The sequence below is a fragment of the Chrysemys picta genome, chromosome 25, assembly GCF_011386835.1.
Source record: "Chrysemys picta bellii isolate R12L10 chromosome 25, ASM1138683v2, whole genome shotgun sequence".
NCBI lineage: Eukaryota > Metazoa > Chordata > Testudines > Emydidae > Chrysemys > Chrysemys picta.
In genome coordinates this window covers 12,923,849-12,941,400 of record NC_088815.1, presented here as the reverse complement: position 1 = coordinate 12,941,400, position 17,552 = coordinate 12,923,849, and the positions used below count along the sequence as shown (strand labels likewise).

Sequence of the window (17,552 nt, the reverse complement as noted above, 5' to 3'; positions counted from 1 at the left end):
ATTTAAAAATAAAAACTTACTTTCTTCTTAAAAATCAAAAAACACACCCAAAACACACTATTGTCAGTAGGAATATTTCCAACATTTAATCATTTCAGCACTCGGATAACGAAAGAAGTTAGCTTTACAATTATAAGTGGGCAGTCAAGGTACATTTTAAAAATGTAAGCATTTTAGAATATCTGTTAGTTATTTTTAAATACTGGCAATCTTGGGTCTTCATCTTGTCTAGAAGTTTGCATTTTCACCATAACAAAAACATCTAAACTAGTTTTTAATCAAAAACTGATTACAGTAGAACCTCAGTTACAAACACCTTGGGAATGGAGGTTGTCCATAACTCTGAAACGTTCATAGCTCTGAATAAAGTGTTATGGTTGCTCTTTCAAAATGTTTACAAATGAACATTGACTTAACACAGCTTTGAAACTTTACTGTGCAGAAGAACAATGCTGCTTTTAACCATCTTAATTTAAATGAAACAAGCACAGAAACAGTTTCCTTATCTTGTCAATTTTTCTTTTTTAAAATTTCCCCTTTATTTTTCTAGTTTACATTTAACAGTACTGTACTGTATCTGCTTTCCACCCCCACCCCTGTCTCTGATGCTGCCTGATTGTGTACTTCTGGTTCCAAATGAGGTGTGTGGTTGACCAGTCAGCTCATAATTCTGAGGTCCTACTGTACATGCATTAAGCGAAACTGAATGGGAGTCTCCATTTCCTCTTCATATTCAAATTATCCCTTTGTATATGTCACAACTGCGCTACATAAACAATGACTAGTATTATGCAGTAATCTTCTATGCACCAATTTAATTGGGTTTAGTTACGGTTGCTCAATACATATCAGCCTATGGGCTGCTCTAACTTCAGACAGAGGGATATGGTCCCTAAAGGCCCACATGCCAGCAGAGATTTGGCCTGGGGAGAATTGGCTCCACTCTATTCCCCTCCCCATGCCACTCCGAACTCACTTCCTCCCCTGGTATGCCCCCTTATGCCAGGGAGGAGGCTGGCAAAGGCACACTGCACCAGCATAATGTGAGTTAAGAATTCCCCTCCACCAGCAGAATTCACAACTGGGCAGCTGCAGCCACATTACCACCTCTGAGCGCCACGCATTCAGCATAAAGGGGATTGAACTGGAGCAAAGACTCTAGCCCCCCCCTTTTTTTTTTAAAGTAAGATGAAAAGCCAAATGGTAAGTTTTTTAAGGAGTTAAAATTTCTGACAAGTTTCCATGTTGGAATAGTCAAATCTTGCTTTAAATATGAATACAGAGTAATATTTTTGCAAAAGCTGAGGGACGGCTGGAAAAGCCCACTTTTGAGACGATTTTAGTGATTGAGAAAACAAGGTAAAACCCAATGAGTCTTATTTCCTTATGAACTGGAAGTTGGGGCTATATGCTGATTTGTTATGCAAAGATGGGTGAGAATCAGGCTAATTTCTAGGCAAAAAGTCCGACAAGTAAAATTCTGGAGATTACAATAACCACCATACCGTTTGCTGACAGATGGTCCCTTTATGTACTTTTCCTCTGCTTTCTTGTAGTCGATATCATCCACAGCAGAAATTGCATAAATGATGGCCTGTAAGAACAGAGTTTATTGATACTAGTGAAAAATTAAAGATTAAATTGTATGCACAATAATCTGAAAACAGCAACTGAAATGGTCTCAGCAGATGAACAACATTCTGGAATAAGGTTTTACCTTATTTAGTAAAGTTCGCTCATCGTGCTTTTAGAAAAAAGGGTGTATTTAAAGAAATGAAATTCAGGAAATAAACTTTTCCTGTAACCCACTTGGAAGGATCTTTTTGCAGCCATAAGAGCTAGAAGTTTAAATTTTGTTTAAAAGAAATTTTAGTTTCTATAGAAGTTGGAAAAGTTCCTTACAAGGATTTTTCCAGTTCTTTATATAGGCCACCTGACAGAAGTATTTATAGAGTTTAGGAAAAGTGGTTTGTGTGATTTTCTAAAAATGCAGCGATTGGAATAATAAAAGCATTTCAGAAAGGCAAATTATAATTAGCATACTGTGAGAAGCAGTCATCTTCCCTAAAGGTAACATTGTGACACCAGAAATACATGAGCCCAGAGAGCTATTGTATAGCGCTCTTATTCTACAATAAGGCAATTTTGGACAAACCATTCATGTTTGATTTTTAAACTGGGGCTTACATAAGAAGTTTCAGAATAGATCAAGCTGGACAACGGTTTATAAATGGAGATAGAGCTGCCGTTATGCTGGTGTGCACACTCACTTTTCAACAAGATAGCAACACCAGCAGGAGGCCCAGAATGCTAATTTGGCACTTTATTTTCAAAGAATATTTAAAAAAACATACATGTAAGCTTTCAGATTGCTGTGCTGAACCAAATGGACACCTTTGACCTCCCAAGGCTGAGCCACGTAAACGTGGTTTAATAATAATAATAATAATAAAGGGTCCACCTTTTAATCTTAGTTGCCTAAATCCAGAGTCAGGCACTTAATTTGAAGAACCCAAGATTAAAAACTGGGCCCATTAATTTTAACTTGTCTAGCTCAAATATCACTCAATGCCTGGGGAACATTCAGCAAGTCTCTGAACCCAGGTCAAACAACAGTAAAGATGTTCACTTACTTCAGGCAAAAGGACATCCAAAATAAATTTTATTCTATCACCATTTTTTACATCCAGCTTCCTGGTATCTATTTCATGACAGACTTCTTGCAGATAATTCACCACGCGGTCCAACTGCTCTTCATCCTCAAGGTAGGTCTCACAGGTCATATACTGACTTGAATTCAGAAATTCTCTCAGCCATCTGGACTGCTTTTTGCTTTTCAAAATAGCCAAAAGATGCTCTTCTGCCCCCTTTGTCTTCACTATGAAGTCGACTATCTTTGAGTTGGCTTTGTCTCTGGCGGCCCTCGTTCTATCAGGAAGAACTTTCTTGGAGGGTTTGATAGGTGGAGTTTCTGACAAAGATTCTTCAAGGTCTTCCTCTACTATGACTGGGAAGGTCATTTGTAATTTACCTTGATTAACTTCTTTTCTAACTGGATAGCCTGAAAGGAAAGCCAACCTTAAAGTAACTGCATCCAAATACACTGCAGATAAGAAAAATAAAATATTTTTGATTCTGGAAGAGAAACCTTTAACTATGCCAGAAAAGAAACTAAAGAACTGAAATTCGGATAGAAGTGGTTTTGAAATGTATTTGTTCTCAGAACATAGGAGTTCCCATGCTGAAGTGGGCCACTTGTTGATCTAATGTGGCATCAGATCTTCATCCGCAGCCAATGTCTGATTGACAAAGAATGAAGCCACCCCATAATGCACACTGCTATTTGTGCAATTCTGGATGACAGGGAGATTGGGCCGAGTGAAGTAAAAAATAAAACAGGAAAGATTCCTGCCTAGTGCTTATACATATCAGCTTATTCCTTGAAGGGTGACAACAGATGTCTTCTCTAACTATGATCTATCTTGTGTATTAAAGTCATTATCATTCGCTTGTGTATAGAGCTGCACACACTCAGTGAGATACAGATAAGGAGTCTTTGCCTCAAAATGCTTTCTGTCCAAAAGACAGACAGCTGATAAGAGGCACTGAGTACCCTGAAGGAGTGAACTTAGATTTTACCTTCATCCTAGTCACTACAGTAGTAGATTTGACCAACTCACCAAATACCTCATAATATGGCATGTTTAGGACGGAGTCTGTTCAAGTGAGGACAGGATTACCAGGGGATAGAGGTGGAAGAAAAATGCAGCCTGGGTTGTTAGCAATATGTAAATTTATGGAGTCTATTAAAAACAGGCTAAATTATGCCAGTCATTACATGTGCTCTAAAATGAACCATGTCCAGGAAAATAAGCCAGTGCACAGAAGACATGGCATTTTGCTGGGAAGAAGCACTGTAGTCAGGACAGAGGGCAGCAGCTGAGGAGGAAAGAAAAATGATTGGTGCCATGCCAGCAGCAGAAGTCAAGAGAGTGGCCAGGAAACGAGAAGAGAACTTATCACCCAGAACTGTAGAACAGGCCTAGGAACAGAAACCTCTCCTAAAAGAGACCAACAGCCATCTTTGGCATGAGTCAGGCAGCACCTCCACCTTAATCTGTATGTCAGATAACACGACCCTCACACCTGCCATTGTCATCTGCAGGCTTAGTGCATCCCTCTTTTCCATATCATGCTATAGTTAGCATATGGGACTGTGCAGGAAAGGTCAGTTTTGACAAGTTTCAAAAGGCAGGTTGTTTGGGGTCAAAATGATTTGTTTTGGAATTTAAGTTAATTTATAAGAAAAAAAATAAAGGTCAAAATCAAAATGTTTTGATTGCTCTTCTGATTTCACCCTCCACCCCGATTTTCAGTTTGCCAAAACGTTTAAGATTTACTTTTTGTCCCAATTCAAGATGGGAAAGTTTTCAAAAATTCAACAATTCTCATGGGACAGGAAAACGGTTTCCTGCCTAATTTGACATTGAATGCCTCCCCTGCCCCTGAATGCTTCTCTTGATCCCTCTTCCTAACATTCCAACTCAATCCTTTGAAGTCTTGATGTTTTCTCTATATCCCCTAATAGTTGGAGCGCTTAAGCCTGATCCTCACTTCCTTATTCTGGCAGCTCACCCGTTTTTTACACCTGTTCTCCCTCCCCAGCTCACTGTGAAGAAGCAAGTACTACCTACAAACACATGGTGCGGGTACCTTGCCAATCATTTGTAGTGTGTCAAATAAGGGAAAGCTCCCCAGGTCTTAGCAGGTGTCTTGAGAAAAAAAAGTAGTATGGATTTCACCCTGCCCCATCTCTCTTTCTCTGGGGGCTGCACTCACGGGAAGAGATGAAGGCAACTAGATATTTCTGATCTGACAATATGAAACAACTGTTATTCATGTGCATGAGCACAGAAAAACATGTGCTATAAAAACTGACTAAGATATTTTTAGTTCCAAAATTAAAAGGCAAGTTAACAGCACAATTTTTAGGCATCCCTGAAGTATGTTGTCAGAAAATCTAACTGCAAGAATTTGGTAGACTATTACATAGGAAGCTATCTACACTGGCTGACATGGACAGGGGAAAAAAAACCCAGCCTCACCATGGAAATACTTACTGATGTCATCAGCACAGTATTCCAAGAAGGATCCTGTAAAAGAACGACAACCTGAAAAAAATAAAGGAACCTTTATCAATCCAATTAGAATCTCTGAAAACAAAAGTTTGAGATTTTCTACGCAAAGACTGCACCTAAAGAAACTTTACAGCTTTTAGGCAAATATTCTAAATGTAAGGTGCTGTAAATCAAGACATGATTCAACCATTAAAATACTTTAGTGCAACAGGCATACAGTGTGCAAATTTTAAAACAGAGAAGCCACTTAAAGGTGTCCTGCACAGATAAAGTGCCAATATTGATCAGGTGAACATTTCCAAGCTATGAAGGGTATTCAGCACATTATCTAAACACCACATTGCTCATAATACAGCACCTTTCACCTGAGCATTTCAAAGCCTAAATACTGACCTGTCTGAAGGTGTGGCCCAATAGTCTAATGCCAGAACCGAGAGCCAGGAACACCTGAGTTCTAATCCCAGTTTGTAGAGCAATTCTTTTGGCCATGAGCATGTCACTTGCCTCAGCTTCTTCCTCATCCATAAGATGGGGAAACTTACTTTTTAAAGAGGCATTGTGAAGATTTGTCAGTCTGTAATGGACTGTGTAAATATTGATTATTTTTTCAGTTCCCATGGCATCCAGCCCACGGCAGGTCGCCCCTGTGAAGCCCACAATGCATGGTGCTACAAAATTAGAGAAACCACAGAACCCCTAGCACAACTAACTCATAACCGCGGTGAGGGGAGCAGAACAGGAATGTGTTTTATTGGCTTTGAACATTTTCTCTTGCAGACTTGATATAATATATAAACTAGAAAATCAGGTGTATACGTTTTTTCTGAGGATTCAAAGCACATTGAAAATATTGATTAATGAAGACTCAGCATCCAGTGAGGTATAATTATCACATAGGTGGGCAAACCGAGACACAAGAAGGAAGAGTTAACTTCAGCTTGCAATAAATCCCAGGTCTCAAGTCTTCTACTCTACCACAATGTCCAGTAAGTATAAAGACCTCAGCTACACCGGATCTAAAGAAAGACAATATTGCAATAGATATATACTAGAAAGGACATGGTTGACAGCCTTGACCCATTTGCTTACCTACTCTAATTCTGTAGTCAGCAATCAATTCAATGCACCACTCAATTTCCTGGCTGTAGTCCTCTTTGGCTTTGTCCTACAATAAAAAAAAAGTCAACAGGTTGGATTTAAACTGAATAATTCCTCCTCTCTCAACCAATCAAAAAATAATGCAGGGATGTTTGGTCAGTGTTTTTCTGCAACAGAGTAATGTGTCCATTTGCCATCATAAAATGGATACGTCTTGCTTATGAAATTGCTTGTTTCTATTTCCAAGGGGAGAAATGGTTCCCAAGTTTTGGGACTGCATTACAGAGGAATCTGAAGATTTCTTAAGGCTTGCATAAGTGCAAGCTAACATGGGCTGAGTTTGATCTCCCCCATCCTGCAATTAGCACAGAAGTAATTAGATTTTTAAATGAGTATGGCTCCACAGGTTACTCAAATTTAACCCTAACCCTAAATGGGGTAGGTGTTAAGGGTTACTGATGGAAGCTGGTGAACACTCAGGAAAAGTCATCTTCTGGGAGTCCAGTCACACTAGGAAGTTGATTGTAGAATGCATTTGTTTGACAACCCAGACAGAATGGTTGTAGGTGCCTGAGCACTCTTCCCCTCACAAAGAGCAAGCTTTACTTTATACACTCCAAACCAGCCAACTACATTAACCGACTGACAGAAAACAGCACCCGCATCTCCCTGCTTCACAGGATGTACACAACACCCACAATTCGGTCAATTTGTTGGTCTTCAGCCTTGTAAACATACACACACTCCTTTCCCACTTGCTCTTAGCTGCAGGTTTCCCTCTGCCAGAGCTCACAGGTGAACTGGGATATCTATTCTAGGTCAAAAGGGCAGTTAAAGCTCTTCTTACTCAGCATCAGCGGGGAGAGAACATGGCTTGCAGTTCCAAGGCAGAGGGATTAATTTTGTCTATTACGTAGTGTAACAGCCATTTGATCCATATAACCCAAGAACAATTTTATCCCTTTAAAATGGTTAAAATACATTTTAGAAATCTATAAGCTTTCGGTGTAGATTAAATGGAGTACATACTAGTATGAATCCATTTAAAGGATATAGAAAACCCTATTGAAATCAATGCACTTTGTAGACTAGTACACAATCCACAAAAATACACACGCTAGAAGGCGCTAAGAAGAACATTCCTAGTGAATATAATGTAGCTCATCTTACATGTTAGACATTTATGAGAGAACTCAGAACACACTGAATAAATAATACAAAATATTAAGTACTTTTAACATACTAAAAACCTGAAGACAATTCAAGTACAAGTTTTTTGAGAAAGTACTTTGGAGAGTCTTTTGGATTATTTGCCTATGGATTCCTTCTTGGCTGGGCAATGCTTTTGGCACTTGTCTTTTCAAGGTTTGATTTGAATTTTGAAGCCTAAAACTAAATTTCAATGAAAATGCAAATGCTCAGGAACAGAAGCAATGCACTGTGGTGCTGTAATAAGCTGGAACTTCAGCTCGGTCTCACAAGTATGCTCTAGTTGGGTAAAAAATTATGTAACTACTAACTGGAGCATTTATGCCTTACCAAACTGCCACCCATTTAGACAGATTCAAGCAAAAATTTCTTTAGTTTCCTATGCTAGGAAACTAAAGAACGCTTTCTGCAATGCGTGCTGAATGTGGTTTTATCCTAAGAAGACAGTTAAAGGAAGCCAGATGCTGACAGCCATTAGCTATGGATTACCTTGCAGGTACAGGCACTTAGAGAGCTTTGAGCTTGGAAGCAGTAAGTCAAACGAAAACCAGTTCCAGAGACAATCCGAGGTACCCACCCTCAAATGCACCCTCCTGCCCTCCATTCTGAAAGACATATCATGCCTTGAATATCTACATTTAATTACTTTGTTCAAGATTGCATTCCAGCTGAAAAAAGTTATACGAACAATAGATTTGAAAAAGAGGCAAGATATATTTGCATAACATTTTATTATGGACTAAAGAACCAATTAAGGCCAATAAGTAGGGATTCAGTTTTAAAGTAATGTCATATACTGAAGAAAAATGTGACGCCTGCTTCTTATTACTGTACTTACTATTAGCTTCTGCTTTTCTTTACAGTCAAAGTGCTTTAGATTTTTGAGACCTATAGAGAAACTTCATGGGAAAAATAAAGGGGGGGGGGGAACATAGTTAGTGCATACAGACAAGCTTAGATTCTCACCCCACAGCCCCCCAAATTCTACATCTTTCTGCAGGTTAGGTTCCATAACTAGTTAAGAATAGAATTTGTACCAGTTTTAATTCTTATAAGCTACCAGTTCATATTCAAGGAATTGTTTGATGCTAAATTGGGTTAGGCACAAGACAACAGAACAACTGATTTAGGAGTGACATTGACGAGCTTTGAGGGAAGCTATGTCCAGTGGTCCTCAGCTACAGAGATAAAGATGGCCACATGAAGACTGAAGTGCAAGTTTAAAGTTGCTTTGCAGACTTAAGCCAACCCACAAGGACAGGCACATCCACCTTTACTCAACATATGCGGTTTTGTAAAGTTAAGAATCCTTCTGTGTGATCTGCAACACACTGAACAAAAGTTTTATAAAAGCCATGCACATTTTAAGGGGTGGGATGAGGAAGACCTCTCGAGGTTGTTGGCAGTTGTAACAGGATTCCATGGTGGATGCGCCATTAACAGCTAAGAGCTACTTTATGTCAACTCAAAACCAGAATGATTGGCTGCGCTGGGCTTCGTACTAGCAAAAGGAATTGTGTTCAGAATGGCTCCATTACCCTGGTTGTTAAGGCACTTAGCACAATTCTAACAAATGGTAAGTGAAGTTAGGAAACTAATCAGAATCAACAAAATATACCCCTTTGCCTTCTTGTTATTCATACCCGCTTCTATTAGCAGCACGTTTGCTTTTTTATATTTCCGCGTCACTCTTTTTATCTGTTGAAAATATAAAGACAAGTTAACATTCTAGAAACTGGATTGCTTATAAAGCAATCACATTATTTCCACTTGCATTTTTATATATTGCTCCATGTATCATTACAGAAAATAGATTAAACTTGACGATGTCTAACAGGCAAACAAATAAAGCAAATAAAATGGGTACATTAAGAACAGCATGTGCACACATGGCTTTGTTAGTTGTTTGATTATGCAATTTGTTTTACTTCATTTGAATTTATTCCCTTATTGCCGCACGCTGGAAAAAAGCAAAGTAGCATGATCAAAACAAATTTACAAATTAAAGACAAGAATAACTGATAATTGAGAGTTAATTCATCTTTGGATGCTACCTGTTAACACTGTATTATGATGTACATTAATCATTCTTTCCTATTCAGAACAGAGTGATGCGTGTTATCAGCCACAAGAGGGACCACTTTGCTGGCTGTTCTGACAGGTAGCAACATAATACAATGCAATGAATAAGGAGGAACTCATGAGATTTCACTACCTAATAGAATGGGTTTCAATGGAGAATTTATTATGTATTACAAAGCTCTGAGTGATTATCACCTTCTATACTGGAATCTGTAGCAAGTGCTCTATCTTTAGACACCAGACTAGTATAGGGTGACCAGATGTCCCAATTTTATAGGGAAAGTTTTATAGGGATTTTTCTTATATAGGCACCTATTACTCCCCACCCCGTCCCGATTTTTCACACTTGACATCTGGTCACCCTAGGCTTGCAGCTACACACTTCAACAAGCATGTCATCCTTAACATCTATCTCTTAAAGGTGACTGATGAGTTCCCAGTGATGTCTGAAAAGCAAAATTTTGGGCTTGTGCCCTTTTTTCTACTTTATAGGGTTTAAAGATTATGTCAAGAGATTTCACAAAAACACATTTTTTGCCCCTGCTCGTTTTTTACATCCAAAATACAGGTTCTCTTTACCCCAAAATATTACAGTGATTAGAGAATGAGGGAAACATCAGAAGAATCAAGACAGATGAGCAATTTAGCAAGGCACTGATTTTTAATCAGGGGGGGATAAAGCTTTGGGGAGTGGGTTGTTTTTCATTAAAAAATATTTAATTCAAATGCCTAAATAACATTTTGAATCTATAATAGAGACATTTTTTGTCCAAAAAAACCTCGTTTTTCAGTGGAAGTAAGCACTAATAAGACATTTGAGACATACCTTTCTCCACCCCTCCCCAAAAGATATTCTTCCAGCTAAACTAGAGAAGTCTACACATTGAAGTTCCTGATATTTTAAGAAGGTAAAAATCAAAAGAAAAGTAAAACCTTTAAAATGCCTTTTGGGTGGTCTCGGTGCATAAAAATCCTTCACAGTTCATCTAGCAAGCTCAGATCGGCATTGCACATCTTGCCATGGGAAAGCAAAAATCTATCCTGCTTTCAGGTAGCCGTTGTTTTTAAATGTTGTTCAAAGATTTTGAACCAATGTAAGTAACGACACAGGGAAGAGTGCCGAGTGTTCTCAACTTATCCTGAAGTCAGTGAGGGCTGAAGATATTCAATACAGCCATACAGGGTTTCAGAATCAGACCCTTGGATCCCATTTTCAAAAAAGTAGTAAGGTGCTGTTCTTACCACTGCTGGCCAATATGGATATCTTCGCAATTTGCACCAGACCAACATCCCTGGTTCAATTGAACATGGTTCTACAGCACAAAAATAAAAGTTAATTGGACTACATAATTAGACAAGTGTAATATTTACATAGCATCATTGACGTTCAAACAAGTAAGACAAGGTCCCTGAACTACAACCTCAAGTTACGCTAAGAAACAGGGTCCCTTTGTGCTAGGCATTGTACACAATACAAAAGATGACTGTCCCCGCCCCAGAGATCTTACAATCTCAGTATCTCCATTAGTCTCCTAGGAACACAGGAATTGCGAAACTGGATCAAACTCATGGTCCTTCTAGTCCAGTGTCCTCTCCAACAGTGGCCAGTGCCAGATGCTTCAGAGGAACATGCAAGCAACCCTGCAGCTGGCAAATGTGAAATAATCTGCCCTCTATGATAATCTCAACCCAATCCCTAATAGCTAGAGATTAGTGGCAGGCCTTAAGACACTATCAGCATTAACTATAACAATCCTGGATAGTCTTGTTATCCAGATAAGTGCAATCCCTCTTGGGATCTTGGTAATTTTTTTGGCCTCATCAACATTCTGTGGCAACAAGTTCCACAGTCTAATTATGTGTTCTGTGGGGAAAAAGTCCTTTTATTGGATATGAATTTGTTATATTTCAGTTTCATTAGCTGTTCCCTTGTTCCTGTGTTATGAGACAAGGAGAACAGATGCTCCTAAGCTAGTCTCTACACTAGTCATTATTCTGTATGTTATCACCATGTCCTTTTGTCATTATCCCTTTTTTAAGGTAAATCAGCCCAATCTTTTCCATCTCTATTTGTACAAGAGTTTTTTCCATGGCCTAATCATTCTCATCATCAGTAAGATAGGGTAACAAGTACCACACATAGTATTCAAGAGGAGAGTGCACCATTGATTTACATAATGGCATAAGAACTTTTTCGAGTGTCCTCCAACATGGATCAGACAGAGAAAAAGATTTGGTGAAGGTGAATGAGGGAGCCAAAGAGACAAGGATAGAAGTTTTTATGAACTACTCCTAGAGGGAAGCAAGAGTGGTGTGATAGGGTGCAAAGTGGATACTTCTAGTTCCATGTTGGGACTGGATAGCCAGGGCTGGCCTTACCATGAAGCGAACTGAGATGGCTGCCTCAGGTGTCAGACGGGGTGGGGGTGGGGCACACTAGGACCCAGAGTGTAGAAAATTGGGTCTGCTGCTGGTGCATATGTATTCTCTCTGCTCTAGATGCACCAAGATGGTGCAGTGCTGTGCTGGGGGAAGGAGGGCACAAGAGACATAACAGGCAGGCAGGAGAAAAGGCGAGAGGGAATAACAGAAAGCAGCAGGAGCTGCAGGGAGTGAGAGGAGGAGAAGCAGCCGCTTATGTACCTCTCTAGTACCCCTAGGAGCCTGGACTGATTAACACCAGCTTCTCAGGGAGCTTCCTGTTTCCTGCTGCTTCCCTGAACCCACTTGAGGAGAACAGGCAGTCAACTGAAGTAGTAGGAGCCAGTTAGACCCTTAAGACACTGATTTCTTCCCTCACTCAGGCCCTGCTACCAGCCTGCTTATTTGCCCCCTTCAACTGAGTGTTGAGAGCCACTCTAGCTGTCACAGAACAACAGTCATGAGGTAAAGAAGAAAATGCCACTCTGGGGCAGCATTCAGAAAGCAAGCAAGCAAAGGAAGCTTTTCTAAGCAGGAAGGAGCTCTCCTGAGATAAGACACAAATGTTCACGATGAGCCTGCCAGCCCCAGTGAGGATGCGAGTGATGAGGAGATGCCTGATCGTCCAGTTAGTCAGAGTGCAGGTGACCTGGCAGCTACTGCAGCATCCATATCTCCATCTCAAATGGATGTAACCATGCACATTCCTGAAGAAAAGTGTAGATCAGAGAAGAGTATGGTGGAGACGCAAGAAACAGCTGCTGCTGAGTTTAGTTCCTTAAGTCTAGATGATCCAGGACTGTGGACCCACTTAAGCAGTAGCCTGAGGGACTTCCTTGTACTGCATGGGTGACAGCAAGTGAAAAATGTAATGTTCCCCAAAGACAATGAAAATAGAAGTTTCCATCCAACACATTACTGGCGTGAAATCCCCAATGGTGACAAAGTGGAGAGGCCATGGCTTATGTACTCAAAAACCCAGAATGCTGCATACTGTTTTTGTTGCAAACTCTTCCAGTCTAATGTTCCAACCACATTGGGTTCTACAGGAACAAAGGACCTGAAAAATCTGGCTAGAAATCTGGCATGCCATAAGAAGGCAGCAAATCACCAGAGAGCATTCCATAGGTGGAAAGAGCTTGAGATGAGCCTAAGGTTAAAGGCCACCATAGATGAGCAACATCAAGAGAAGATTGTATCAGAGTCTCTTTACTGGCAAAATGTTCTGAAAAGGCTCATTGCCATTGTGAGAATGCTTGCTACCCAAAAGTGCGTGGCACTTCAGATCGGATGTATGTGCTAAACAATGGAAACTTCCTTAAAATTGTGGAGCTGATGGCTGAGTTTGATGCTGTACTCCAGGAGCATCTAAGAAGAGTCACCACCCAAGAATGTACACACCACTACCTTGGAAAAACAATTAAAAATGAGATCATACAGTTACTGGCAACAAAAGTCAAACAGAAGATTGTGGCAGATCTAAAGTCAACAAGATATTACTCTTATTCTGGACTGCACACCTGACATCAGCCATACGGAACAAATGACTTTAATGGTGCGTTTTGTAACAACAGAACCTAGTGAAAATGTCCCTGCAATGGTGACTGTCAGAGCATTTTCTAAAATGTATTGACATTGATGTACAACAAGAGCTGGTTTGACAAATGTGCTTCTTAAAAAGCTGGAAGATATGGGAATTGCGATAGCCGACATGAGAGGTCAGGGCTACGATAATGGTGCCAACATGAGAGGAAAGAACAGAGGAGTGCAGACATGGATCCGAGAGTTAAACCCTCGAACTTTTTTGTCTCATGCAGTTCATTGAACTTGGTGGGTCAGTGATACAGCGCCAGCTTCTAGTGAGGCTGCTGAATTTTTTAAATGTAATTCAAAGCATCTATGTATTTTTCTCTGCATTAACTCATTGATGGCAAATTTTGAAGCAACATCGGGGAACATTCTCTCCGACACTGAAACAGAGTGCCACACAATGGGAAAGTTGAGAGGAGGCAGTATGTTTGGGATGTTGTATGATATTCCAGAGCTCCTCACTATACCTGAAGAAGACCTACACCAGCAATGCAGGGCACTAAAGACAGTGTTGACACATGATGACATGCGTGACATTGATGCAAGTGATTTAGGTGATGAACTAAAAACCCTTTCAAGATACATTTCAGCAGGATCAACTCCAAAGGCTGTTCTGGAATATATGTGCACAAATAAGATGACCAGCCTCTTTCCAAATGCTGTTGTTGCTCTGCCCATACTTCTAACACTTCCTGTAACAGCTGCCAGTGGAGAACGCAGCTTCTCCAAGCTGAAATTAAGAAAAACACATCTATGCTCCACAATGACACAGGAGAGGCTGGTTGGCCTTGCAACCATCTCAATAGAGCATAAGCTGGCCCAGACTGTGGACCTTCAGGAAGCAGTTCAAATCTTTTCAACCAGGAAGGCCGGGAAAGCACCAATTTGATTATTCAAACAGATAAAAATGCCAGTGTTTACTATGCAGACAAGAAAAGTTACATTTGCTGTTCAGGTGTTTGAAAGTTAAGTGTTACTTAAAATTCTTGAACAAGGCATTTTAAGTTGTTAGTCGTCCTTTATTGGGGTAGGCAACAGAGCAGTACCACGAGAGGAGAACAGGAAGAAGGCAGAATTGAGACCTTTCACATTTTTGGCCCAAGCAAGGGGGTATGGGGTAGCATAGGTGCCAAAATGTTGTGGGCCAGCCCTATGGATAGCATACACATCCCCTGACATTCGCCCACATCTGGAGTGAGGGGGAAGACCGACAAAAGTCATCACATCATAGCAGCTCTTTCCAAAGACTTCTCTAGTACTGGTAAAAGGAATTGACTGTCAGAGGCCTGAAAGAAGCCCATATTTCTGGGAGCAGAGAGGTAAGACAGCATGGCCTGAAGATATTCCTTTAAGAGGAGTTTGCATGCAGCTTCTAGAGCTGTGCATGAACATGTTGCCACACGCAAATGAACAAAACAACATTCACAGTTTCTAATGAGAACAAGTCTAATGAATAAAAACATTTGTTTGTTACCAAGCTATTAGTAAACAAAGTCTAAATCATATTTAAGTCTTCAATGACTAAGGCTCAAAGAAATAGTTACATTCTCTTCTTACCTTGACGTAAAAGAATACTAGGAAGTTCTTCATCTTCCTCTTCTTCCTCCTCATCTACCAAAGTTGTATCGAGAGAGATATCTCCTGGAGAGCTAAACTTCAAAGACAGATCAGAGGATTCCAATCCTGTCAGTGAAGTGAGAAGAATTGTTTTATCGTATTTTTTTCTGGTCATGCAAGGTATCTTAATTTGAAAAATATCCCAATAGTATTTTGAATTACTGAGTTCATTACATCTATTAAGCTATGACAATTTGCCATTGCGCATTCTAACCTAGGCACACTGACAACTCCATTTGATTTTAATGGAGTTACTTCAAACTTACCCTCGTGTAAAATCAGAATCTGGCCAGTGAATATTGAGTTAAGTGCTTAAGAAATTAGGAAGGGGAGAGGAACAGACTTCTGTAAATAAGTGTCTAGAAACAACAAGGATCTTTAAAAAAAAAAAAAAAGGGAAGGGGAGAGACTTCTGCTAGGGTAGAATCCTTATGACTCAGAGAAAGGAAGAAAGTCAAAAGGTTGCATGGGCTGCTTGAATTGAAGGAAATAATACAATACATTTTAGACAGCCAAGCAAGTAGCAGTCTTGAGTACAGGAGAAATAATTATTCAAATACGAAATGATGCACACACATTAGTTCACAGGTATTTAGTCATATTTTAAAGGGTGGCTTGCCCTTGGGCTGGAGAGCCTGGGGCCAAGCCAACCCTGATTACACGAGCCCTACCTGAGGGGAATAAGGCAATTCCATATGAAGGGCAGAAGGTGGCTGCAGTCAGGGGGAAGCTCAGAAGACTGCAGAGATGCTCCTGCAGGGAAGACCCTGAGCCCAAGGGAATTGCTCCAGCTAGGAAGAACTGGGAGTAGCCTGCAAAGGCAGAGGGAACTCTGACCAGACCAGGGGAGTTTCGGCTGTAACCAGATAAAGGCTGGAGGCGCGACTTTTGCATTTAGTTTTGAACTTTAAGTTAATAAATTAAATCCTACAGAAGGCAGTGGCAATCAGACTGGAAAAACCTTGTGCAGAGTTTATCTGGGGATCCAAGAAGGGAAACTGAGGTGAGGGACTGCATGTTGGGCTGCCCTGAGGCCATCAGGGGATGCCATGAGGTGGCTACTTGTCTGCATCATATGATTCCACTAAACCACACAACAGGATCTATACAGATTAATCCACAGATAAGCAGTTCAGTGTTGACCCACACACTGAAGAGAAATAAGAATATATTTGTAGATATGGTACTAGCCTGCTTCTTTGCACAGTCAAAAAATAAAGAAAGCAGCAAGCTATGGCTTGACTTTGACTAAGACTCAAGTCTATGAAAAAAAAGGTAGCGGAAAGGAAGCATCTAAACACTTGTTACTAATTTAATTGACTTCATAATTAGAAATAGAACAAATTAGCAAGAACAATTAACGCTCTTTGGAACAGTGAATTTTGGAAAAAAGGAAATCAAACAAGATCTAAAAGAGTGGTAAGAGAGGCAAGGTGTGAAATTGACTGCTCAAACTACAAGTATTGCCAAAGATTATCTGCCTCCTTATAAACAATACACTTGTCAATGGATATAGAAACTGTAGATATTCAAGTAGTAAAACATCAAGCCGAGGTCAAACGATGAAGGAGACTGAAGTCAAGAATTAACACTGGAGAATTACAGTAGGAATCGACAAGGCATTAAAATACAAGCTTGTGCAATTTTCATGTGAATTGTTCAGCGAAGGAACCAGAACCTCTAAAAAGTGTGCTAAGAAACTTACCAGTTACTATCAGAACGCTGAAGAGCAGTAAAAATCCTAACAATTAATGGAAGGTTTGCAAGTTCCCACTATATTTCTTAGTAACATTGAACTGCAAAATAGTCAGATAGTAATCTGGCACTGCACAAAAAATTAAAACATTTAGTAAAGCAGAAATGACATGTCATGGGTACTGTAAAGATGCTCATTGTCACACACTAACATTTTGTTAGAGAGCCAATGATTATACCACTGTATAACGTTTCTCTAAACAAAAGCTCATTGTTATAATGATTATTGTATTGTGTCGGATATTTACATGGATAGGAGTTGCAAAAACTTCCTAAATAAAGAGTTTAATAAAAAACAAAAATAAAATTTAGTAAATCACATCTAGTATTAGTAAATTATTCTGCATCGTAACTTTCAACCCAAAGCATTGTTGGAATGGAGAAAGTGTTGAATTGTCCATCTGACTAAGCAATTCTGAAATTTCCCCAACAGGGAAATATCTTCCTTCTAGCCAATATGACTGAACTGTTTCCACATTTAAATTTCAGGGAAACAAAACAAAACACGTCAGATAGAGGGAATGGCCATGATGGACTCTAGTATAAAATGAGTATTCAGAGAATGCCTTCCTCAAGATATTGCAACTTCCCACAATAATAGATAAGCAATATTTGAACATCAAATGGCATAAAAATCCTTGT

The 17,552-nt window shown here is 39.8% G+C and overlaps 1 protein-coding gene across 35 annotated transcripts in view; it reads right to left on the bottom strand.

Annotated features, from left to right (window-relative positions):
- PWWP3A (PWWP domain containing 3A, DNA repair factor) overlaps positions 1-17,552 on the bottom strand; it is a 30,194-nt gene that overhangs the window by 2,952 nt on the left and 9,690 nt on the right. For 15 of the 35 annotated variants that reach the window (XM_065578460.1, XM_065578459.1, XM_065578461.1 and 12 more), the window contains 8 exons: positions 15,096-15,221; positions 10,770-10,840; positions 9,064-9,143; positions 8,284-8,344; positions 6,228-6,303; positions 5,121-5,171; positions 2,634-3,061; positions 1,265-1,594 (listed from right to left, as the gene is read on the bottom strand). In XM_065578460.1, coding sequence (XP_065434532.1) covers positions 1,385-1,594; positions 2,634-3,061; positions 5,121-5,171; positions 6,228-6,303; positions 8,284-8,344; positions 9,064-9,143; positions 10,770-10,840; positions 15,096-15,221 — 1,103 coding nt within the window. In that variant the 3' untranslated portion in view covers positions 1,265-1,384. Of the gene's footprint in view, positions 1-1,264; positions 1,595-2,633; positions 3,062-5,120; positions 5,172-6,227; positions 6,304-8,283; positions 8,345-9,063; positions 9,144-10,515; positions 10,841-15,095; positions 15,222-17,552 lie in introns of those variants that run through there. The other 20 variants (XM_024101063.3, XM_065578474.1, XM_065578475.1 and 17 more) reach the window with 7 other exon arrangements.